A 24,445-nucleotide genomic window follows, 5' to 3' on the forward strand; every position below is an offset into this window, starting at 1 on the left:
GTAAAATCCAAAATACCTTTGAAAATACAGCTGAACTCACCCCACCCGTTGCCTCCTTCTCCCCACCCTGTTCTAATATAAATTTAGGAGCGTAGGAATTTGCCTTCTACTGAGTCAGACCATTGGCCCATCCACCTCAGTATTGTTTACTCTGACTGGCAGCTGCCCTCTGAGGTTTCAGGCAGGCAGTCTCTTCTAGCTCTTCCTGGAGACGCCATGAGGGACTGAGCCTGGCATGTTCTGTTTGAAATTTAGATGCTCCATCACTGAGCTACCATGAGGATTGTCCTTTGCCTCTGTGACTCTGTCAAGCAGGGTTGCAAACATGGCACCCTGCACAGGTAAGCCACAGAAGCCTTTCCTGGCGCCCACAGGGTCCCCTGCTGAAATCAGGCTAGCTCATAAACTAGACGGCAGTCTGTGCTTGATCTGCAGTGTGTGTGTGTGTGTGTGTGTGTGTGTGTGTGTGTGTGTTGCCCACAACAACATCTCTGGTTTGTAAATGTGCCCACTAAAATGGGCGAACCCCACGCAAACTACCCATGATGAAGAAGAACGGCATTGTGGGATGGCGTTCTGGAAGGCACGCAAGCAGAGAGGTCGCGGCTCCCAGGAGCTGTGTCTTAGTGGCAGATCTTTATGTTAAGAGTAATATTCCCTCTCATAACCTCTCATAAAAGAGCGTCTCTTTGTGACTCTTCTCCTCCGGCCTGGAAGAGGGTGGGATGCCGGAAGCTTCCGCAAAGCACCGCAAAACGTGGGAAGAAAGCGAGTGAGGGGCAGGTGGGAAAAGAAAAGAAAGCTCCCTCAGAGGAGAGACAGTTATAAATTAGAAGCAGCCCAGGGGAGGCCCAGGACAAACAGACGACCAGTTTAGCGGTTGTTGTTTTTAAATATGAGTGGGACCGATCTCAGTGTCCTGACACTGAGGAGATGCTCCTTCAGTCTGCCTTCCATGGGAGTGTGGTACGGCTCTTGCGTGTGGTACAGCCTCCTTCCGCTGTGAAGAGAGGTAATCCGGTACGGTGTTGCAGTGGTAGATAAAGAAGACTGCTTCTCCTTCCCCAGCGACCATTGGACGCCTTCTTGGCAAGTCCCGTGCTTCATTCCCACCAGAGAAAAGTCATCCCCGACGGAGAAAGGTCCGAGATCCAAACTCCTCCAAGTCCTGGCTTCCTGTGCAGCTACGCTTTTGCTTTCCTGCCAGATCGCCTGCGGTGTTTCACACACCTGCAGCAAGAATAAACCCTCCTTTAAAAATGTCCTGGGGTTCCTTTATACCTGTGGGGACTGGCTCCCACTGGGGCTGGCAGGGCGGAAGTCAGGGAGCCAGCAATAGGTGGGAGCAGAGGCAATGACCGTTGTAAGGAGAAGGCAGGCAGGCATAGACTGAATATTCAAACAAACCGCTGTGTTGCAAAGAGAATGTCAACAGTCTAGGCAACACGATGACCATATACATACGTAATAGACAATCTTTATAGAATTCCTTCAAACCATAAAAAGTTCAAAATGAAATCGTTAGTCTCAAAGTCTCTGAAAATCTTTAAATGAAGTGAGGTACCAAACTTTGTACGATGAAAGACAAGCTGTGAAGCTTTGTGTATTCAACAAATATGATGTCCAACACTGAACAGTGATTCCGGATATTGACTACTGTTTCGTAGAATTCTTCGAATTCGAATTTCGTAGAATTCTGCTGTGGAACAATGCTCATGTAATAGTGTAGTTACCACGCTGACGAAGAATTCTACGAAACAGTAGTCAATATCCGGAATCACTGTTCAGTGTTGGACATCATATTTGTTGAATACACAAAGCTTCACAGCTTGTCTTTCATCGTACAAAGTTTGGTATCTCGCTTCATTTAAAGATTTTCAGAGACTTTGAGACTAGAGATTTCATTTTGAACTTTTTATGGTTTGAAGGAATTCTATAAAGATTGTCTATTACGTATGTATATGGTCATCGTGTTGCCTGGACGTTGTTGGCATTGACTGAGGGCAGACTGAGGGTGGTGGGGAGGCAACCCCTTTGCCCAAACAGAGTAACCGTCTCTGCTTGTGTCCCTTCAAGGGGTCACAGGAGGTAGAAATGTTTTCTGGGGTGCATTCAGAAAACTAGCCCCACCCCCTCCGTCTGGCACCTGCATTCCGAAAAGGGTGACTTTCATCATGGGGAACCAAAGTTTAAAAACTTGAAGCCGTTGGTTTGAGTTCTACCCCCATAGCAGGAGAAAACTTGCTTGTTCCACATGGAAGATGTAGCCAGCATGTTTTCTCCTGCTCTTGAGGGTAGGACTCAAACCAATGGCTTCAAGTTACAAAAAAGGAGATTCTGACTAAACATCAGGAAAAACTTTCTGACGGCAAGAGCTGTTTGACAAGTGGAATAGTCTCCCTCTGTGGGTTGTGGATTTTTTCCTTCGTTGGAGGTTTTTAAGCCGAGGTTGTGTCATGGACACTTTAGTTGAGATGTCTGCATTGTAGGGCATTGGACGAGATGACCATTAGGGTCCCTTCAAACTCTACGATTCTATGAAATGAAATAAGCTGCTGGCTTGGATCCAGGTACCTTAAGAGGTAACGTTTCCCATAATGCCCTGGGAGGTGTGGGGAATTAAAATGGTGGCCCTAAGCCACAGATCTGACGTCATTGCTACTGGCTGGAGCTGCTGCCTGTTAAAGCCTGCCAGGGCCTACCAAAAGTTTTTTTGGGGGGTGCCACTAGAGCGGACTTGGATCAAGACTCCCTTAGGCCCAATAGTATCTGGAAGGTACCATACTGGTGGTCCCTGGCCTGAAAGCCCACCATTAGGGGGATGTTCAGGGTTGGGGGGGGGGGAAGGGAGGCAAACCCCACCTGCAAGTGGCCTTGTTGAGTTCCCAGCCACGCTGCTGACAACGGACGGAGTCACGCTTGCATACGCATTCACATGTCAGTGGGTTGACCCGCTTCTTCCTGTCCGGACAGGGCGCGCAGGACGGGCTGTTGGGAGAGGAGAATTCCAGATGAAGCAACATCTTGGAGGGGTGTCTTCCAAATGTGTGGGGTTACAAGCTCACCCCACATTTCCCCTCTTTTTAATTGTTTTCAGGCAGCGTTCCTCCTGTGCCTTTTAGCATATGGAGGGTATGTGTCCCCTTTTTACAAAGGACATTTCTTGATTTGGAGCTTTGGGACTATTTTTGGTTGCAACATTATTGGATTTTTTAAAAAAACAAGTTTACCTATTGGTGAGCTTTGTGCTCATTTAAATTTCGATGTACATTACATGAACCGTTGATTGTTCTTTTTATTCCCCCCACCCACCCACTATTGGTAGTATTATGTATTCTCACTATACTACCTTGTCAATTAAGCAGTGTTAAGAAGTATATATAGAAATTAATTGTATGCATTAAGCAGGATATAAATGAATTATTGTTATGGCTAATACAGTATTTGGATTGCTTTTATGCGAACTGCTTTGAACACAGATGTATTTGTGGAAAATGTGATCGATAAACTGAATATGACTAGAGTGAGTCCTCTGTTTGAAAGGTTATCTGGTCCAAGTACTTATGGCTCTGGGTTGCATCCATTGTTTGTTAAGGGTGCTGAGAGTTGTCAGAAGACACCTATTCCTCTCACAGAACTACAATTCCCAGAGTTCCCAGGAAAGAGGGGTTGATTGTTAAACTACTTGGAGAACTGAGGGGAACGGGGGGGGCAGGGTCCTACTAACATCTCTTAGCACCCTTATCAGACTATAGCTTTCAGAATGTTAAAGTGGTGTAATACTGTTATAAACGTTTACTGCAAATGGGGCAGAAATTCTACTCAGGGTAGACCCCCTGAAATTAATAATCTATGTCACTCATGCCCATTAATTTAGGGGGCCTACACTGAGTAGGACTAATATTCAGGGGCGGAGCAAGGGTGGTGCGGTGGGAGCGGTCCGCTGTGGGTGTCACCACTGAGGGGGGTGACAAAATGCCGGGCAGCACTCAACGCGGGGCCTGCAGCGCGCCCAAGCCATGCATCTCTCCACGCTGCCCCAAACGGTTGGCCCGCCGCCTCCCCCTCAGCTGTAGGGCGCAGGGCACACGCCCGATCGGCTTGCTCCACCTCTGCTAATATTCAGTGTAACCCAAAGCACCATAAGATGCATTTTAATGCAGGGAGTTGGACTAGGTGACCCTAGATGACCTTTGCAACTCTAAAATTCTATGACTCTATTGATGCTCCCCCAACATCATCATCATCATTATTATTACAATATTATAATTATTAATTACCCACCTTTTACCCTAAGTTCCAAGAGCAGATAACAACAATTACAGCAATTAAAAATATTAAAAACCAGTTAAAAACCTACAGCCACAGAAATAAGGTGGGTCGTAAAAATATACATCTCAAGTTTCAGAGTACAGTGGTAATTCCGGTTGCGGATGAGATCTGTTCCGGAGGTCTGGTCGGATCCTGAGGTTTCCTGAACCTGAGGACTGCTGTGCATGCGCAGACCGTGCGGCAAAACCCGGTAAAATACTTCTGGATTTCAATGCACGCATCCTGAAGTTTACGTAACCAGAGGGTAATGTAAATGGAGGTTCGACTGTAATGTTTGTATATTAGTACAGGGGGCTTGAGGGGCATTAAACAAACAAACAAACAAACAAAAAGTAGAGGCCTGTAAGAGGGAGAATTTTTTTTACCTGTGCGTGGGCAATCTATAAACTTCCTTTGGTCTGAAAAGCAGAAGAATAAGGTTAGTATTTGGTGTTTGTTTGGCACTCATGGCTCCCAGCACTACCCAATCATTGCTCTTCCACTGCAAGCCTGCAAGCAGAATTATAACTGGCTTAAGAACATAATAAGAGTCTGGCTGCTGGATCAGGCCAAAGGGCCATCTAGTCCAGCATCCTGTTCTCACAGAAACTTATGGGGAGCCCTCAAGCAGGACCTAAACACGAGCGATCTCTCCTCCTGAGGCTCTCTGGCACTGGCATTTGGGGTCATACTGCTTCTGAAAGAGAAGGATGAAGCTAGCTATTCTGGCTAATAGCCACTGGCTAGTAACCTTCTCCTCCATGAATTTGTCTAATCCTCCTTTGAAGCCATCCAGGTTGGTGGCTATCACAGAATGGTCCCAATCACCTGTCTCTTCTTCAGCAGCCCCCCACCCTTCTGACTCTCACCTGCATTCACAGGTAGCGTGCTCCTCAAAAGTCAGCTGCTGCAAGTGGCTGCGTTGGAACTTGCTCAACAATAACACCTGGAGAATGGGATGAAAGGAAGGAAAAAGGAGACCATAAGAGGAGTCTTGCTGGTTCTGACCCAGAATTCATCTGGGCAAGGGATTGAGGCCCAGTGGCCCTCCAGATGATGTTGGACAAACTTCCATCATCCTTAGTCATGCCAGCATCTCTACCCGTCAGATGGGACGTGGGTGGCACTGTGGTCTAAACCATGAAGAAGAAGAAGAAGAAGAAGAAGAAGAAGAAGAAGAAGAAGAAGAAGAAGAAGAAGAAGAGTTTGGATTTGATATCCCACTTTATCACTACCCAAAGGAGTCTCAAAGTGGCTAACAATCTCCTTTCCCTTCCTCCCCAACAACAAACACCCAGTGAGGTGAGAGACTTCAGAAAAGTGTGACTAGCCCAAGGTCACCCAGCAGCTGCATGCGGAGGAGCAGGGAATCGAACCCAGTTCAACAGATTACAAGTCCGCTGCTCTTAACCACTACACCACACTGAGCCTCTTGGGCTTGCCAATCAGAAGGTCAGCAGTTTGAATCCGCGCGATGGGGTGAGCTTCCATTGCTCTGTCCCAGCGTCAGCCAATCTAGCAGTTCGAAAGCAGACCAGTGTAAGTAGATAAATAGGTACCACTGTGGTGGGAAGGTAAATGGCATTTCCGTGTGCTTTGGCATTTGTCACGGTGTCCCGTTGCAGCAGAAGCGGTTTAGTCATGCTAGCCACATGACCTGGAAAGCTGTCTAAGGACAAACACCGGCTCCCTTGAAAGTGAGATAAGTGCCGCAAACCCATAGCCAGCGTGGACTGGACTTAACCATCCAGGGGTCCTTTACCTTACCTTACCCGTCAGATGTGGGGCAAGTGGGCATGGCTTGGGGAGAAGCAGCCTCAGAGGCCAATTTTTGCCCACCATGGGGTCCAAATTTGGCCTGTGAGGCTGCTTCTCCCCAAGCCAGAGGTTCCTCACTCTGCAAAATGCAGACTTTAGGGGCCTAAAAAAAGGAGCTCCCACCTTATAAAATAAAAATAACCAAGTAGCTGAATAACTAACTAATCAAAGGACAGTATATGTGTATGTAACTTGTTAAGATACTTATACTCACCTTGCAGGCCTACATTTTCCAGAGCTCTCTGTGGAGAGGGATTGGTTGTTAAACCAATCTGGGAACTGTAACTTTGCAAGTGGAATTGGGGTTTTCTAGCAACCCTCGGCCCCCTTAACAAAGAATTCTTTGGGAGGAAGCAATGACTGTTTAAAGTGGTATCATAGTGCTTTCCGTTTGTGGTATGAATGTGGCCGATATGTCTAAAAATATTGTGAAGCTTTTTATTTTTATAATGATATTGAGAACAAACCAGAGCAAATATTCTGGAAAAAACAAAAAAAAACAAAAAAAAAACAGATTTTGTGGCTGTGGTTCACATATTTACTTTTTCATTTTTGCAGGTGGGGGCAAGTTAACCTCACATGTAACCAAGAACTGGCCTATCACCTTTGCAGGATCCCCTCTTCTTGAAGGGTGCTAGGTGTCCTGGAAATATCCTGAGCCATGAAGGCTAGCCCTTTAGGATGAAAGGGGCACTGCCCACCCAACTCAGTCTGCCCCCACCGAGAATATAAGAAGAGCTTTGCTGGATCACGCCAGTGGCCAACAGTGGCCAACCAGATGTCTCTGAGAAACCCACAACGGCTGTCTCTGAGGGCAACTCTCCCCACATGAATTTGGAGGCATCCTGCTTCCACAGGGAGAACATAGCTGTCGGCTGCCACCACCACCAATCTGGAGGGCAAAAGGTTCCCTGTCCTGGCCTTATTGAGGAGATTTCCCCTATTCTTGCCCCAGTTAGTTACCTCCATGGTCACTGTATACGTCCGGGACGGCATACACTGTGCCGATTCATCAGCACAGCAGCCGACACAGCGCTTTACAGCCACGCAAGAGGGCACAATGAGGTGGCTGATGACTAAGTCCGGGTACTCCTTGTCCAGAGATACCATTGTCTCCTTGGCTTGGCAGGCGCTGCGGCTGAACACCTCCAGGAACCTCACCACTAGAAGAAGAAGAATCATTGTCAGAGGGCTATCTCTGAGGAGGGAGGTAGGAGGAGGCATCCATTTCAAACAGATTTAAACACTTAATTTGGTGGCTCTGACTAGGGGTGAGCAAATCCGCCAATCTCCGTTTCTCATTTTTCCTGGCTTAAATGCAGTTCTCATTTCCGCATTTGCAATTGGGTGTTGTTCTTTGCTTTTAAAGTGCTCATCAATTTTTGTCAGCGTTAGTGTGTATTTATCCCAATATATACATAAGAAGAGCCTGCTGGATCAGGCCAGTGGCTACTGTGAGAGCATCCTGTTCTCACAGTAGCCAACCAGATGCCCGTGGGGCAAGTTTATTGAGACTCGGACAGGAAGGGGATGGCAATATTGTCCAACAATAGTTAGATCCTATCATCCTATCAACAATAGTTCAAGATCCTATCCTGCTAATTAGTTTCTTTCCCTGTTCAGTGAGGGGAAATGTGTATATTAAGGAAAACTGCAAACAAACCTGGGCATGTTAGGAGAAATCCACCCTAAAATGCCAATAAACTTTTGTGGGGATATTTCTTTTTAATTGCAGACTGGTGTGGAAATTTAGAGAGCTGAACTTACAACTGGGGGGAAATGAGAAACTGAGAGAACCCAAAATGGGGAGATTTAACCTGCTCTTTCCTTTCATTTTATCATCACAACAGTTCTGTGAGGTAGGGCCAGGCTGTGAAGAGAGTCACCAACCCAAGATTAGGTCCCGCAGTGGGCTGCATTTGAACCCAGGTCGCCGCAGTCCTAGACAAACACATGTGAGCTCAATATCTGGGGCTGGAGGAAGATGTGTTTTGGGGTGTTTTTTCTAACAGTCCCTTTCTCTCTCCGTCCAGGAGTGATACGCACCCCCACTCTCAAAACCACTGTCCTCAAACTCCGTCGCTCTTACCTTCTGTAACTGGCTCCACAACTGGTTCCATCTCATTAGTTGGATGCGGCAGAATCTGCAGATAGGTCAGAAACAGCAGCGGATCAGAAATAGGGAAGGCACTTTGAGGAGTCTGCTTCAAGCTATCTGGGCCACAGGGATCCATGCACTGGGAACATCTGGGCTTGATCACTGCCATGCGCCCTGCATGGAGCCTGGTCCGGAGACTCCAGATCCTGCAAAACACTCCCACTAGTCTATTGGTGGGGACAGACCACAGCCAGCACACAACACTGGCGCTTAAAAACATGCGCTGTTGTGGGGGGCATGTCTGCACCATTTTATGGTGCCATCTCTCTCCCCCCCCCCACAGCTCTGATACGTGTAGCAGCTTTTTTGAGCTATGCCACGCATACACACAAACACGGCAGCCATTTTGTGACTGGCACTAATGGCACTTCCTGAGGATCCGAAATGTGCCTGCCCAAGAGGTAGATTGCCTCTGAACATGGAGGTTCTGTTTACATGTCATGGCTGAACAACCACCTCCACAATTTTGTCCAGTCCTCCCTTTTAGGGCCGTCTAAGCTAGCAGCCACCACCGCATCCTGTGGCAGTGAGTCCCACAAGTGAATTACGTCATGTGGTGTGAAGGAGCAGCCCTCTGCCAACAAGAACATCATAAGAGCCCTGATGCTGGATGAGGCAAAAAGGCCGATGGAGACCAGCATCCTGTTTTCACAGTGGCCAACCATTGCCTATGAGAAGCTTGCAGGCAATGTTCCCCTTGTTCGTTCCCAGGATTTTCCTCAATCCCACTTGGTTCTCTAAGCTTTCCTTCCGTGGCATCGTCATCATTGCATCAGTGGTAGCAAATTCCAGAAGCAGGTCATACACACATAGTGATCTTTTCTTTCTTTCTTTCTTTCTTTCTTTCTCTCTCTCTCTCTCTCTCTCTCTCTCTCTCTCTCTCTCTCTCTCTCTTTCTTTCCCACGGGGGGCGCAGAAGACATGAAGGCTGTAAATGTGCTATAGGAATTATAATCTGCAACTGTGTGTACTTATTATACATTGAAAGCACACCCAAAGCACATTCTTTCCCTCAAAGAATTCTGGGTGCTGTAGTTCACCCCTCACAAAGTTGCAATTCCCAGCAACCCTTAACAAACTACAGCACCCATAATCCTTTGAGGGAAAGAATGAGTTTTAAAGGCATGCTGTGGTATACACAGCCTGGCTCCCTGGAGCAAATGGATTTTTAAATGGTTTTATTTAGAATATTTATATTGTCCGCTCATAGAGATGCCTGTCACTGAGCCAATTCCCAGTGTGTGCATAGTGGTGTAATGGTTAGGGTGTTGGACTGGGACCTGAGAGGCCAGGGGTTCAAATCCCCACTAGGCCATGAGTGGCCTTGAGCCAGTCACAGCCTTTCAGCCTCACCTACCTCACAGGGTTGTTGTGAGAATTACATGAAGAGGGGGAGAACCACATATGCCACCTTGAGTTCTTTGGAGGAAAAAAACTTTGGATACAAACACAACAAATTATTATTATTTTGCATACCACCATACACCCACAGATCTCAGGGCAATTTACAATACAAAACTACAAAATAAAAATATATATAATAAAAATAAGAACAAACCAATCCAAAAATCCCGCTAGCAGCAGCACCACTGAGAAATGTACTATTGGCTGTATTCACACTGTATTTCCCAAAGAATCCTGGGAACTGTAGTGGCTTAAAGGTGCTTGGATTTGTAGCTCGATGAGGGGTAAACTACACTTCCCAGTGGGGCATTGGCTGAAGGCCCAAGGGGCCTGGAAAAGTCCCTCAGTAGCTCCCCCACCACCTACCACCCTCCCTGCCAGGCTCCTGGGTGCTTTTCGGGTGGCTGTGTTGCTTTTGAACAAGAGCAAAGCTCAGCTGCTGCCACCACCAGTGGCTGCCCGCTGTCTTATGCAGCTCAAAGTTCACGTCCACACCATACATAAAAAAGCACATGTTTTCCCTCAGACAACCCTGGGAACTGTAGTTTGTTAAGGGTTCTGGGAACTGTAGCTCTGTGAGGGGTAAACCTCAGTTTCAAAGGTTATTTGGGGGGAAGCCATGTGCTTTAAATGTGTGGGGCACTTTTACAGAAGTTCTGCGTAGGATGACAGCCTGATCGGTGGGTGGACACGTGCATCGTTAAATTACCCATATGGAGGGCAGAAAATGCAAACACACGTGGGGCCATGGCAGGAAGGAAGGGAGGGAATTTATTTGACAGAAGCCATGTGGCAAGAACCCGCAACTCTTGAATAGCCAAGATCCAAGTAGCCAAGTTTGTCTATCTGCTGATTGGTGCACAGTGACTCTGTTTCTAAGCTTTGACCCACGAAATGCCCTTCTCTGTAGCATGAGGTGTGTGTGGGAGAGCAGTGGTTTGTAATGTTGCTGTAAGGATCCTTCCATGTGCAATGCTTTGAACATTTGAAAATGCAATACAGGTGTTATCTAGTTCGTAACCTTTATTATTATTTACTGTTATTTTGCAAATCCTGCCTTTAAAAGTGGCATGCAAATTATGAATAAGGTCCAAGGTGGGTTATTGCTGGTTTTTGGGGTTTTTTTTAAGAAAAAGCTAACAGTGCAATCCTAAAGAACTTTACTCAGAAGTGAGTTCCACTGAGCTTACCGTTACTCCAAGGTAAGCATTGCATAGGACGGCAGCCGAAATCCTGATATTCTCTCTGGCTATCATTTAGACACAGCTGGAGGGAAATCTTTTGGGGATTTTTACCTCTGTGACTGGCTAATGTGAAAGGATTGTTTATGCGTCCCAAGGTTTAGCTCCGTGATCCGTTTTTGATTTTTAATAACTAAGGCTGAATCTTGGAAACCCCTGCGAAGCAAAAAGCCTCTGAGCATTTGCCCCTCTTTACCGCCTTCCCTCCCCAAACCACAGTTAACACAAGATGTGTGGTAAAGGACACGAAGGGGCCCCTAATCTCTGGCAAGCAAAGTCCTTACATAGACCCACTTGCTGTCTCTTTCACAGCTGTGATCCTGGAGGGAATGCTCACTGACTGCAGGCAAACCATGCATTTAAAGCATATTCTCCCCACCTCCCGCAAATATCTATTATCTATCTATCTATCTATCTATCTATCTATCTATCTATATCTATCTATCATCTATCTATCTATCATCTATCAACTGTAGTTGTAAACTGTAGTTTACAAGGAGTAAACTACAGTTCCCAGAAGGTGTTTTTTTTTGGGGGGGGGGGATGCACTTTGAATTTGTACACAGTTCGAGTGGGGCACCCAAAGCAAAGCATCAGGATTTGAGTGAAACGGGAAAAGGGGGGGGGAGAGATAGAAATGCCAAAAAACTTAACAGTCCAACCAGCCCCACAGCTTTGACAATCAAAGCATAATCGATCACATGACGCAGTGCACACACACTATTTGAATGGCAATGCCCATCTACTGGGGGGCACCCCCTCAAATATTTTATGGGGGGGGCGGCAAAGGGACCTCGACCCCTAGTAGGTGTCCCCTATGTCCCATACCATCTGGGCACACCAGTTTGGGCTATGAACTTCTCCCCGCGCCCCCTTCAAAAAAAGCCTCGCCCCTTCCTGCAGTCCTGACAGCACCCCATAACCTCACCCCCTTCTGACACCCCTCTCTGTCTTCCTCCGCATTGGATGCCCATCTGAAACCCACCCAGCCTTCTCTGCCAGCCCCCATTAGTGCCAGCTCGCTACCCCATGCCTCTGGGGAGTTATTTAAAAAACAAAACGAAACGAAACCAAAAAACCCCCAAACTTGCTTGCCATCTCTCTCTCCTCTCACCCCGCTTCTTGCTCAATGCCAGGGGCTTTTGGGTGCCCACTCCCAGCCACGCTCTCCGTGCGCCCCCCAACGTCCTGTGCCCACCTACCGTCGTGGCGGCGCAGTAGTGCAGCTGCAAGGTGGTAGCCAAGAGGAGCTGAAGGGCACCGCAGGGGGCGTTCATGGTGGTGCCAAGGCTGCCGCTGCCGCTGCTCCTGCCGGGCAAGGGGGCACACGCGCCCGCCTCGGGCTCCTCTTGGAGACTTTTCTCCAAAGTTTGCTGGCTCGGCGGCAGCTTCTGGGGCTGCTCTCCAGTCAATTGGGGAAGGAGGTCGTCCAGGATTCCCGCCCCCCCCCGCCCCTCCTCCAGGATTTGCCACTCAGACAAAATGCCCAGCCGACGGGCAGCCGCCACTCAGGAACTGGGCATTGCCCCTGCACCTGGGCATGGCTCAGATCAGCCTGGTGCCCGGCGCAGCCTCTCGCTTCTCTCTCGGTGCCATCCTACTCCCAGCACCTGGGCGCAAGGAGAGCCAGGGGTGGGTACAGGTGCATCTCCGCAGCTGCCGCCGCCGCTGCTGCCCAGGGAGGAGGTGGCGACGGCGGTGTCGTCGTGCCAGGCGGCCGCAGAAGTAACTGGGCTCCAAGTCGAGGGGGGAGAGAGAGAGAGGGAGACAGAAGCTGCTGGCACAGCGAGGAGAGGGAAGGAGGCAAGCGAGCTCTCATGTGACTGTTCAATCCCACCCTAAGGGAGGGAGGGAGGGAGGCTGAGCCTGGCTGCTGGCGCAGGTCAGAGAAAGAGAGACGGGTGGGGGGATATGCACCCCTATCCCAAGAAAAACCTTGAACCAAACAGGTCAAGGAGGGTCTGTTTCACCCAGCATCCTGCACCCCATCACACCTTAAAGCAGCCACAGCTGGATGCTTTGGAGAGGTTTCCTCTAGAATTGGTGAGGGCAGCAGGCTTCAGTCCCTTCAAACTTTACAATGTTGTGAGTCAGATGGTTAGACTATCCAGCTGTTTTCTGAAAACTGACGGGCAGCCGCTCTCCAGAGATTCAAGCAGGCAGTATTTCTCCTATCCCTACCTGAGTATCTCATTGAGGGATGAAGCACTCTCCCACTGAGCTATGGTCCTTCTCTAAAAAATGAAACAAGATTCCAGTCCTCATTGTCTGCTCTATCGCTGAGTGATGTGTGTGGTTTTTTTGGGGGGGGCAGTTATCTTCTGCAACATGACATGGTGGGTTTTTATTGGGCCATCCACACTGCCCTTTCGCTCTGTTGTTTTGCGAGGTTCCCCCAGGGTTAGCGCACTCTTGCTATTCAGAGGGGCGCTCTTGCGCAACGAAAGCAGGACAAAGCGACAGCAGCCCTGGAATATTTGCGGTATGAAAAGTTGCAGAATTTCAGCTGGAAGTTACAAGACTTGCACCGATTGGAAGTGACGCAGTCTGTCCCAAAACCTTTGCAGCCCGTGAACAAGAAGATTGAAAGCAGGATTGTGTATAATCGCCACCAAGCCATCATGAACACAAATCATCATGTAGGAGAGCCTTCTGGGAGCTCAGAACCAGGAATGGAGGTGACACTGCCGTCTCTTGCTGTTTGTCCACACAGCAGTTTGGCATTCAAAGGTAGACCACCTCTGGAGTTGGAGGTTCCATCAGGCGCTCTGCTGGGCTAAAAATTGGCAGGGTAGATTTCTCATACGCTCCTCCTCCTCCTCCTTGGGAAGAGCCACAGAAGTCCAAGGGGCCATCACACCCGGCCCATATTTTGTGGCCAATGTTAATCATGCATTTTTATAATATTTTTGCAACCCGCCCTGGGTCCTTATGGTGATAGCTGGGCAAGAGATCAGAATCTGAGAGATATGCCAGTGTGACGTAATAGTTAGAGCAGGCATAGGCAAACTCAGCCCTCCAGATGTTTTGGGACTACAGTTCCCACCATCCCTGACCACTGGTCCTGTTAGCTAGGGATCATGGGAGTTGTAGTTCCAAAACATCTGGAGGGCGGAGTTTGCCTATGCCTGGGTTAGAGTGTCAGACTATAGGCCCTGACAGAGCAGGGTTCGAATCCCCCCCACAGCCACGAATCTCACTGGCTTACCTTGGGCCACTCACCATCTCTAACCTACCTCACAGGGATGTTGTGAGGATGAAATGGGGATGAGGTGAACCATGTACACCACCTTGGGATCTTCAGAAGATAACAGTGATATTATATAAATGAATAAATATTTTAGGTGGTCGATGTTGTGACTTGCAGTTTGTTCTACCCCAGAATGGGTAAAATAAATAAATACACAGGGTTGGAGGGCATGTTCCGTCAAGTGTTGGCAAAGTCTCTTGCGGACTTTGCCAACCTGGTGCCCTCCAGGGTTTTGGATGGCAACTCCCATCAGCCCCTCCAACTAGCAGAACCAATTGTCCCCCCTGTAGTCTAACAACTTCCTGTTGTTACCCTCCCTAGCACTTATATTTTACAGCAAACTTTGCCAGCCTGGTCCATTCCCCCCCATGTTTTGGACTGAGCTGTATTTGAAAACATTGGGAGGGCACCAGGTTGGCAAACTTCCCCTCAAATGTGAACTAACAAACTAAACCACAGCCTTTACCTAACTCTCCTAGAGAGTCCTTACCAGAAGAGGGGACCCAGGAACACAGAAAGCTGCCTTCTGCTGAGTCATACCATTGGTCCATCTAGTTCAGCATTGTCTACACTGACTGGCAGCAGCTCTCCAGGGTTTCAGGCATAGAGTCTCTGTCAGCCCCACTTGAGGATTGAACCAGGGACCTTCTGCATACCAAGCAGATGCTCTTGACCACTTGGCTATGGCTCATCCTCCATGAAGCAGACTTCCTAAGCAGACTTAATACCCCGGTACCTCTTAGTTCACCAATTAAGACACAGATTACACTGCTTTGCTTGCTAAAGGAATCCAGCGACTGGGGAAATGTCTGGATTAGCCATGGGGTAGATGGGGAGGGGGAGATGTGCCGGGTCAGAATGGGAGGGGCATGAATTCCACCCAGATTAGAGGGGGCCAATGCCTCTTCCTATCATTGCAAGACTTTTCGTGCCTGAATTCCTTCAGTCCTGCTTTCCACATTTTCCCTCCTCTAATATATGTTAGAAGTAGCTCTGGCATGCCACACAACAGGGATGTGCAAAGGCCATATTATCTCCTGCAGTAAGTGAAGTTGGCTATATCCCTGTCCCCCACTGCAAAAACCTGGATCATTTATGGGCAATTTCTGTTGGGAAACTAGGTGCTTCCTGAACCAGCCAGCAGGGGGTGGTAGCTGTATAACACACACCCCTGCAGAGATACTGCATGTGAATCTATGTGCAAGTATACATGTGTGCACATGCAAGAGGCACACTTCTATTTCATTATTTTGGTTATGGATGTTTATGTCCTAACGTCCTAAGTGTCACTAACTTAACACCCCGCCTGTGAGATTTGCACCGGCTGCCAGTTTGCTGCCGGGTCAAGTTCAATGTGTTGGTACACATAAGACCATATACAGCTCAGGGTCAGGTTACCTGAGAGACCGCCTTATCCTTTATGCACTCAGTAGATCCCTGTGATCTGCGGGAGAGTTTCTCCTGCAAGTTCCAAAGATCTGGGAAGCCCACTTCACAGTAGCTCAGAGCAGGGCTTCTAGGACGGCTGCCTGTTGAGAAACAACAGGCACCCTTCGGAAATAACGGAAGTAATTATTGTTCCAGCAGGTTTTCTCAGCTGGATAAATGGGTCTTGACCACAAGCATCTATTTTATTGTGTTTTGCTTTAAGCGGATGGGCAGGTTTAAATTTTTTAAAAACCTGCTCGCTGATTTCATTGTACATTGCCTGGTGATGATTATGTGGAAGGCAATTAATAAAATACTGTAATGATCATAACGAATGCTTTGCCATTACCCAACTTTGTAAGCTGCCACATGCCGCATCCTTTGCATGAACATGTGCACGCACAGGCCCTCCCAGGTGCTGGGGACATACATGTACAAACCCATGGGCCCGCTCCAGCAGTTGAGGGCTGCTCCTTTATCCCCCTGTCGCCTCCCTCCTGAGAGCAGGAAGCTTTGTAGTTCAGGCCCCTGCGCACAATGAGATTAAACCAGCATTTCACACATAGTTCCCCTTGCAAGCAGTGGTCTTGCTAATCCTCCCTGCACGTCACTCTGAGCTACCTCCAAAGGTTCATTTTCTCCTACGCTCCCCCACCCTCTATTTGCTGGAAATAACAGGCTCCAAAGGGAGCAAGGGGGCACAACCTTCCTTTCAATACTTGAGCTTCCCTCTACATAGTCCCTGGCTGAATACACACCATAGATTTTAGGCACATGGTCCCCCCCCCCAAAAAAAATCCCGGGAACTGTTGCTTACCCCTCACAGAACTACATTTCCCACCATCCTTAAGACACTATGGTTCCCAGAATTCTTTGAGAGAAGGCAAGTGCTTTAAATGCATGGTGTCTGCGCAGCTCCTCTTTATTGTGCCCCGGCACAAAACATTTGAAGCCACTGAGGCATTAAGCCCAGAGAATGCTGCCTGTGGTATCTCTGCATGAATCACTGGTCTAGGCCTTTTGTCAATCAGCCGCTGCCCAAGGCGGGGTAATATTGCCATGCCTTTGCACTGAGCGCGACTGAATTGCTTCCACTGTGGAAATGCAGAATTACTAGCCTTCAGAAGAAGTAACCCATTTCATCTCTGAGTGAGTAACAGCCCTAAGCAATCTCCTTCCAGTCACACTCAGAACAGTGAAAAAGAGGGTAGATGAGCTGTTCTGAGGTCCCATCTCGATTATGCGTTTAAGGCAATGCCATAGCACTTTGAACAACCACGGCTTCCCCCAAAGGCCTGTAGTTTTTCTCAAGGATGCCAAGATCCACCTTCCACCTTCAAAGAGCTTTAATATTTAGAGTGGTTTTAACAGCCAATCCCTCTTCCCAAGGAGCTCTGGGAATTGTAGCTCTGTGAGGGGAATAGGACTCTCCTTACCTTGCCTTCGCAAACAACAATTTCTAGGATTTTTTGAGGAGAAAGCTCTGTTTAAAGTGGCATGATAGTGATTTAAACATATAGTGAAGATGGGACCTGGGTGTGGGTGGGTGTTTAATTCTTGCTCTTACAAACCTCTCATGTTTAGAAAATGCTGCTTCAGACAACACACAGCGGCAAAGCAAGAGGAATGAGTGGCGTGCTGTTTGGTTACCTGGAGGTTCTGCTCATCTGTGCTGCCCACATCAAGACTGCAGGTTTCCACTTTCCAGGATGGGCTGCAACACTGAGTTGGAGGATGAGGGAAAAGCTGTGTGTCCCCCTTCCATATTTGAGGTGTCACAGGCCCAGCTGTGCTGGCTGATGGAGCCTGAAAGCCCACAGGGCAGAGGAATAGACTGGGCCAGTTCCAACTGCTGAAATATTCAGCAGCCAGCTTGGGAGGACACCCTAGACCTGAGGTGGGAAATATTTTTCAAACTGAGGGCTACATTCCCTTCTGTGCCACACTCTGGGGGCCGCATGCCAGTGGTGGGTGGGCCCAGAGCCAAAAGTGGGTGGAGCGACCCATGCAAATTTCACCTTTGTACAGTAGACTAGTTTCTACACACACTCCCACAGCACTCTCTGTCTTCCCATCCAGGCAAGCACTGTCAAAGTTCAGGGAAGCATCCCAGCCAGGCAGAAAGAAGGATGTGAAGCAGGACCAGTGAGGGGTGTGGCCTGAGGAAGTGAGGTGTGCTGTGGGGACAGTCCTGAGGGCCAGGCATTTGGCTCCCACACCTGAGCTGCCCCATCCCTGCCACAGACCAAGAGCTGGCAATGCAGGCCGTTGCCAATCCTGGCTCCTAGGCCCTGCTTCCAATTAAACTCCTGGGTGGAGAAACATGCTTTAAGCCAAGCCAGACCATCGGCTCCATCTAAGTTCAGTAATGTCTGCACCTGCCCAGGGTTTCAAGACAGGGGGTCTCTCCCAGTCCTACCTGGAGAGGCCATAACAGGTTGGAGTGGAGGAAGGGCAGAGGGCGTATTTCTGTGTGGCAAGAGAGGTAGGCCAAGGAAAACAACAACAGAGGCCCAGTTTTCACTGTACAGCGATGTTTCTATTAGGAAGGAGGACAAGTGGAGAAATGGGTGGTGGAGGCTCAGAAATGCCCCTTCCTCAGCAGCTGGCCACAACCAAAGGCAGGGAACCCAGGCTTGAGGATTTCAGGTCCAACTCAGTTTTTCTTTTCATTTGACAGTGGAGATGGGGGGAGCCGTTTCCCTCCCAGAGTCCAAGGCTCCTCCCGGAACCTGCTTGGAGATAGCGCTGTTTCGCTGGGCGAATTCGGCATGCTTCTGCCGCAGTAGCTCCTGCTGCTTCTGGAAGCCGATGGACCTGGGGGTGGGGGAAGCACAAGCACTGCGGGTGAGAACCAACCAGGCTTCCTCCAGGCAAGCAAGCTCAGTGTTGCAGAGTGCTAAAACAAGCAGCCACCTTTATCAGCCCAAGGGGCACACTGACATTGCGGGAACCTTCCAAGGAGCCAGTGATGGTCAAAAGAGGGCAGAGCAATGGATGGGATTCTCACCCATGCACAGGAAGCCCCATTGCAGTCATGCAGAAATCAGTGGTACACACACAGAAAGAAGACACACACACACACACACAGAGAGAGAGAGAGAGAGAGAGAGAGATGTCTCTCTCCATATCCAGGCAAGCAAGAAGCATCATCAGAGTTCAAGGACACATTCCAGCCAGGCAAAAGCATTCAAGGAGGGTGCAAAGCAGGGACAATGAGAGGCATGGCCTAGGGAGGAGGTGTGGCCTGGGGAGACTTCCGAGGGCCAGACAGAGGGGCCTGGAGGGCCACATTTGCAGCTTGGGCCTGAGGTTCCCCACCCCTACAGTAAATCAAGAGCCTACTCAAAAGCGCTGCAAACCTTAGTACTGTGTCCCACATAAGCACACGTTGCACTGCAATGAATTCTTATCCCAGTTTTCAATACCAACTTCTTAAGTGCAGCCTTATTATGATCTGGGCAGGGACTTACAGTTTTGTTGCTTCTAGTTTAACTATTTATTTGTGCTTTTATATTGTATTTTTATCTTGCGAATCGCAAGATATTTTGATAAAGGGTGGTTTGTTGTTTTGTTTGTGTATCACATTTGTTAGTCATTTTAGCACATTAAAACCAAGGATGGGTGGGAAATACAGTATCTGGGTTTACAGTTAACATTAATTTGTCTGCCTGCTAATCGTTCGCTCACCCCGCACTTTCCAGTGCATCTCCCCGTAACTATTGTAACTGAAAGAAGTTGGCATTTGTTGTTGTTTTTTGAAGTAGATTTGTTGCGCTAGGACGACAGAGCCCTTTAATCCGCTTTAAACGCCCAAACCTAAAGTTCTGATAAGCGCATGAATCCCTTGTGCAAAAGACAGACCATCTGGAGACATCCTAAGAGAGAATCCCAGGATACCTTGGGAGAAGAAGCCACTGTCCCTTCCAGACTGTTTTACAGGAAGGATTCAATTGCGTACTGGAAATTTAGGTTTGCACAATTAAAGGAGATCAAACAGCTCTGGTGCAACGAATCCATGTTAAAAACAACAGGCAGACCTTTTTGAAGTTAGGAAAACAAAGTTAGGAAATGTACTAAGGAGTGTGGGATAAAGGACTGACTAGTGGAAAGACATGCAACCACCATGCAAGAAAATCAGAATGGAATGACAATGAGTGCTTGTTATTATATAACCTCCCTGCAAAGAAATCAGAACAATTAAAAATAAGGTACTGGGGGCAGAAATCCGCATCTCAAGGATCTCAGCTTTCAATTTACTTATTTACTTTTAAGAGGCAAGTTTCTAGTCCTCATAGCCTCATGGGTTTCACCTGTTGGGGGTGGCAATTGCCCAGTAAAGTCACTTTAAAAAAATAGGAAGGGAAAAAAAGACTTCCAGTGGTCACACCATACATTTAAAGTACTTTTATACCACTTTAACGGGCTTCCTCCAAAGGATCCTGGGAACTGTGGTTTGTTAATGGTGCAGTACAATTCTCAGCACCCTTAATGAAGTACAGTTCTCTGGATTCTCCATAACTGCTGAAATGGTATAATAGTGCTTTAAATTCACAATGTGGACAACTTGTAGGGTTCCGTGCTACCCAGAGCTTTGACTGTACTTAGCAAAACTTTAAAATAAATTATGGAAATTAAGGAAAATACAGTCATGTTGTAGAAAGAATACAGTTCACATTGAGGGTCATTTATGTGGGGTTAAAAAAAATGAGAATATATGTACCTAGCCCGTTCCTTGCTCTCATTATATATCTGGGTTATGACCCGGTCCTTCTCATCCATGAAGTTGTTGTGAACTTTCTCCAGCTTTCTGCAAAAAAGGAAGAGAAAAAAGGTGTTTGGGTAAGTTTAGAAGTGGAACAGAAGCAGTAAAGCATTACTGGTTAGCGTTGGTTTTAACAGAAACTAAGCAAGCTGAACTGCAGCAGAATGGAAACAGTGCTGATTGCGAAGGACCCAGGGAGGGCAGAAATCATTGTGCCTCCTTATAGCCCTAGCTCAAGACAGAGGCCTTCCCTGGGGTGGGAGTGCAGGGAGACAAGAGATGGCGTAAGACCAAATATCCTGTTCCCTTGCAGGTAGGGGAAGCAGTCAGATATATTTTCTGCCCTGGTCCATGTCTTTTTTTTACAACTGGGGTGGGAGGGTTTGGGGAGACAGATGTGGAAGAGGATGAGATGAACTCTTTGGGTTTGGAATTCCAAGTGGACAATGAGGTCCATCTAGCTCAGTGTTGTCTACACTGAATGGCAGCAGATCTCCAAGGTTTCAGGCAGGGATCTCTCCCAACCCCACCTGGAGATGCCATCAGGGATTGACCCTGGCACCTTCTGTATGCTAAGCAGTTGCCCTGTTAACAAACAACAGCCACGCCCCCCCCCCAATGTTCCCTGCATTCTATGTTTCAGTTGCACACAAATGCTGTTGGTGCTGGATGTTTCCTTCCATTTGGCAGACTGCCTTTCCCTCTCCCCGAATGTCTGACAACATTATATTCACAGCATGTCAAAGAGACTGCTACTGCTTATTCCACTAGCGCACAGGAAGAAGAGCTAATGAAGGACTCAACCCACCCACCCTTTTTCCATCTTCCCAAATTTCCATGAGAAAATGTCTTGCCGCTTAATAGCCTTTTTGTGTGTTTACCTGGGCTCCGCAAAACTGGGGTTGTGTGTGTGTTTGTGTGTGTGTAAAGCAGGGAGGGTGGCAGAATTTGCTATGAGCAAACTGAACTGGCCCACAGTCTGCTTGTCCGCTCTTTGCAAGCCGACCTTCCTTGCAGATTTCCCCTAATACTGTTTTGCTTTTAGCATTTTTCTAATATGACAACATTTGTTCCCACACAATTTATGGCTCGTCCAGACCCCCCCCCCCACTTTCCACCAGGGAAAACCTGCTATTTATCACAGAACTGGAGCAAACAGCAATTGGGTTTTCTGCAAGTGGGCATTTGCTCCAATTCAGTGGTACAGAGCGGGTTTTCCCAGGCAAAAAGCTCTCAGACCCGTGCTTCCTAGGCATGGGACAAACACAAGTGTGGACACCATCATCAAATTTGTCCTCAACTGTCTGCTAACTGGGTATTGCAGAAATGTGTATTTATTTTAACATCACCGGTTGAAGTGTTGACGTGATTATGTTAGCCATTAACCACCATTAACATTCATTGTTTTATCGTTAACCTTTCTCTCGCCTTTTGCCCCTGTGGCTTAGCCAAATGCACAGAGAAAGCGCAGCCACTGTCTTACATCTTAATGTGAATCCATGACATCTGTTGATGCAACCCAAAATGGGCTTTGTGTGTATTTTGTGAGAGTTCAAGGGCAAGTCTGATGCACGTATTTTTTTCTAACAACGTCATAGTAATGGGTTAATTTTCCTATCATCTTGTTTATACTTATTAATCCATGCAAAAAGACAATTTGCAGTTTTTGTTCTTTTTTTCCTGGGCAAAGTGCAGGGGGGGCATTGAGGGGGAATCATCAGCACTCCCTGAGAGCTATGCCTTGGCCCTTGACCAATATGAACTGGACTTTTGGGGGTGTGGTGAGTCACTGATTTGCTTGGCAATATACGTGAAAATGCTAGCTGGCTGACAAGAAAAGAAATGGCAAAGAGCTGTAACTCCAGTGAGTGGCTGGGTGTGGAGAAGAGATCCATCACCGCCTCATCATCCTCACTTGAACAGACAGTAACCCTGCAGCAAGATGCACGCTTCAATGAGCAATCATCGGCTCATTGAGTTTTCAGTCAGCTCTGAAATCGTCATAAAAAAGTTGAACGGCAACGCTACTTCCGAAAAGCTGAAGGACCGGATCAGGAACGGTTAAAAATAGCGAAGTGAGAACTGAAACGAAACGGTACGGGTGACGAGTCCGTCGAATTGGATTAGATCCCGAGTGTAGAGTGTTTAGCTTCTTGAGCAGGCAGACGGCATTGCCCGTCCCAGAATCCTTTGCAAACGCCGCCTTTCGTTCTTAGCCAGCAAAATAAAATGAAAGGAATGTTTGTGGACTGACTGACAAGTGCATCCCTCAGTTCCCAAGTCTTCATCTGTGGGGAGATTGCTCAAAGGTTCTGGAAGCGGGATTAAAAAGCAGGCTGGCAACCGCCTGAGGAAAATGCCAGCTGAAATCTACCCATGGGTGGCCTCCACTGGGCATTTTTTGGTGGGGCAGGGTTGTGTCTTAAGCTCCACCAGTTTCGACAGCTGAAGGTGCCCTCCCTTGACAACCTGGGAAGAAGCAGGAAGTGGCAAAGCCGAGGCTCCCTCGCCCAGCACTGTTCATACTGGGTGCATATCTCCTCCTCCACCACCACCACCCCAGACATGTTAACTGCTCTGCAGAAAGATCCTCTGAGCGCCACACAATACTGCTGCATGAATGATAAGTGAGTGGATGCATTAACTATTTTATGAATGAAGAAGAACGTAAGAAGAGCCCTTATGGATCAGGCAAAGGCCCATCTAGTCTAGCTGCCTGTTCTCACAGTGGCCAATCAGATGCTTCTGGCATGTGGCAGCTCTCCAAGATGGGGTCTCCCCCAGCCCTACCTGGAGATGGAACCAGGGGCCTTCTACAGGTAAATCAGATGCTCTGCCCCCCACCCCCTGAACCACAGCCCTTCCACAAACTCGGGGAAATGAGAAGCACAGAAGGAGAAGCAGTTGATGGCAAGACGCCCTGCAAAAGCGGGAGAGGGGCATTCTGTCCCCTGTTGCTCATCTCCCCACATGGGCGTGGAATTTGATTCACCCATGTGCCCTGCCCCCCCTTTTCAGGCCCCTTTAAATGCCCCTCCCCGTTCAAGCATAAGCAGGCATGTTTAATTGCATTAGGCTTGATTAAAGGCTGCTCACGATTAATCTCTCCCTGGTCATGGCCGGCTAATTAGGCAATGGATTAGAATTAGAATTGGCTGGCTGGCTGGCAGCCGGGGTTGGCAGGCTGCATTGCTGGGAGGGGGGTGGCGAAGCAAGCCAGGGAAAAAAGAAAGGGAAAGAACCAGCCCAGCACCAGCAACTGCACAAGGGTCCGCCGTACCACGAAGACAGGCCAAAAGGATGCAAAGGCAGTTGTCTCCAGAACCAAGAGGGCTTGCATCCCTTTCTGAGTTCAGAAGGAGGGACTTCCCCTACATGAAATCAGTGTGAATGTAAACCAGCACCAGCTTCTGCTAAAGAGCCCATGGCCTACAAGTGTGTGTGTGTGTCTGATGTGGGCTCCCCCTATCTGCCATGCATGTTGCAATTATCCAGGAAGCTCCCTTATAAAAGGACGTACAGGCAACTCCCCTATTTACCTGTGTTCAAGGCACAAGCGACCGCGACCTCACGCATTGCTGTGAAGCCGGAAGTGGCATGAAAAGGGTCAAAATAGTACAGAAACAGCAAAAATTGCACACAAACAGTGTCTAAGAATCCCACGAACCTTTGCAAGTGCAATCCCAGGAGCCCTTGCACCTACCTTTGGAGCCTGTGGAGAGCTGGAGTTTGAGCAAGGAGGTTTGGAGGGAGCGGTTTAGGTGAAGTTTGGTGGGGTTTGTTTTTTAAAAGGTTTTTCAAGGGCTTCCAGAGGTTTAGAGCATGGGTAGGCAAACTAAGGCCCGGGGGCTGGACTTGGCCCAATCGCCTTCTAAATCTGGCCCATCTGGGAATCAGCATGTTTTTACATGAGCAGAATGTGTCCTTTTATTTAAAATGCATCTCTGGGTTATTTGTGGAACATAGGAATTCATTCATTTCCCCACCCCAAAAAAATATAATCCGGCCCCCAACAAGGTCTGAGGGACAGTGGACTGGTCCCCTGCTGAAAAAGTTTGCTGACCCCTGGT

At 48.1% G+C, this 24,445-nt stretch overlaps 2 protein-coding genes across 3 annotated transcripts in view; both read right to left on the reverse strand.

The window, feature by feature from the left end:
- Nucleotides 1-872: 872 nt before the first annotated feature.
- VEGFB (vascular endothelial growth factor B) lies at nt 873-12,735 on the reverse strand. Its single transcript, XM_083591715.1, has 7 exons — nt 12,135-12,735; nt 8,219-8,273; nt 7,093-7,292; nt 5,181-5,257; nt 4,698-4,730; nt 2,863-2,988; nt 873-1,230 (listed from the first exon to the last, which is right to left on the reverse strand). Exons 1-7 carry the CDS (start codon nt 12,207-12,209, stop codon nt 1,185-1,187), a joined length of 612 nt encoding a protein of 203 aa, XP_083447841.1. The 5' UTR covers nt 12,210-12,735; the 3' UTR covers nt 873-1,184.
- Nucleotides 12,736-18,127: 5,392 nt separating this feature from the next.
- The window catches only part of DNAJC4 (DnaJ heat shock protein family (Hsp40) member C4), a 42,967-nt gene continuing 36,649 nt past the window's right edge, over nt 18,128-24,445 (reverse strand). For both annotated transcript variants that reach the window (XM_083591710.1, XM_083591711.1), the window contains exons 6-7: nt 20,334-20,420; nt 18,128-18,427 (exon numbers count right to left, since the gene is read on the reverse strand). In XM_083591710.1, coding sequence (XP_083447836.1) covers nt 18,280-18,427; nt 20,334-20,420 — 235 coding nt within the window. In that variant the 3' untranslated portion in view covers nt 18,128-18,279. The remainder of the gene's footprint in view (nt 18,428-20,333; nt 20,421-24,445) is intronic.

The sequence above is a fragment of the Podarcis filfolensis genome (assembly GCF_964270895.1).
Source record: "Podarcis filfolensis genome assembly, chromosome: 16".
NCBI classification, from domain to species: Eukaryota; Metazoa; Chordata; class Lepidosauria; order Squamata; family Lacertidae; genus Podarcis; species Podarcis filfolensis.

Excerpts from the sequence above, each read along its gene's own strand:
- VEGFB (XM_083591715.1), bottom strand. The coding sequence starts at position 12,209 with ATGAACGCCCCCTGCGGTGCCCTTCAGCTCCTCTTGGCTACCACCTTG. Across the intron at positions 5,258-7,092 it reads CGTATACAGTGACCATGGAG|GTGTTATTGTTGAGCAAGTT; the intron begins GTAACTAACTGG and ends CCCATTCTCCAG. Across the intron at positions 2,989-4,697 it reads TATAGATTGCCCACGCACAG|CCCGTCCTGCGCGCCCTGTC; the intron begins GTAAAAAAAATT and ends CTCTCCCAACAG.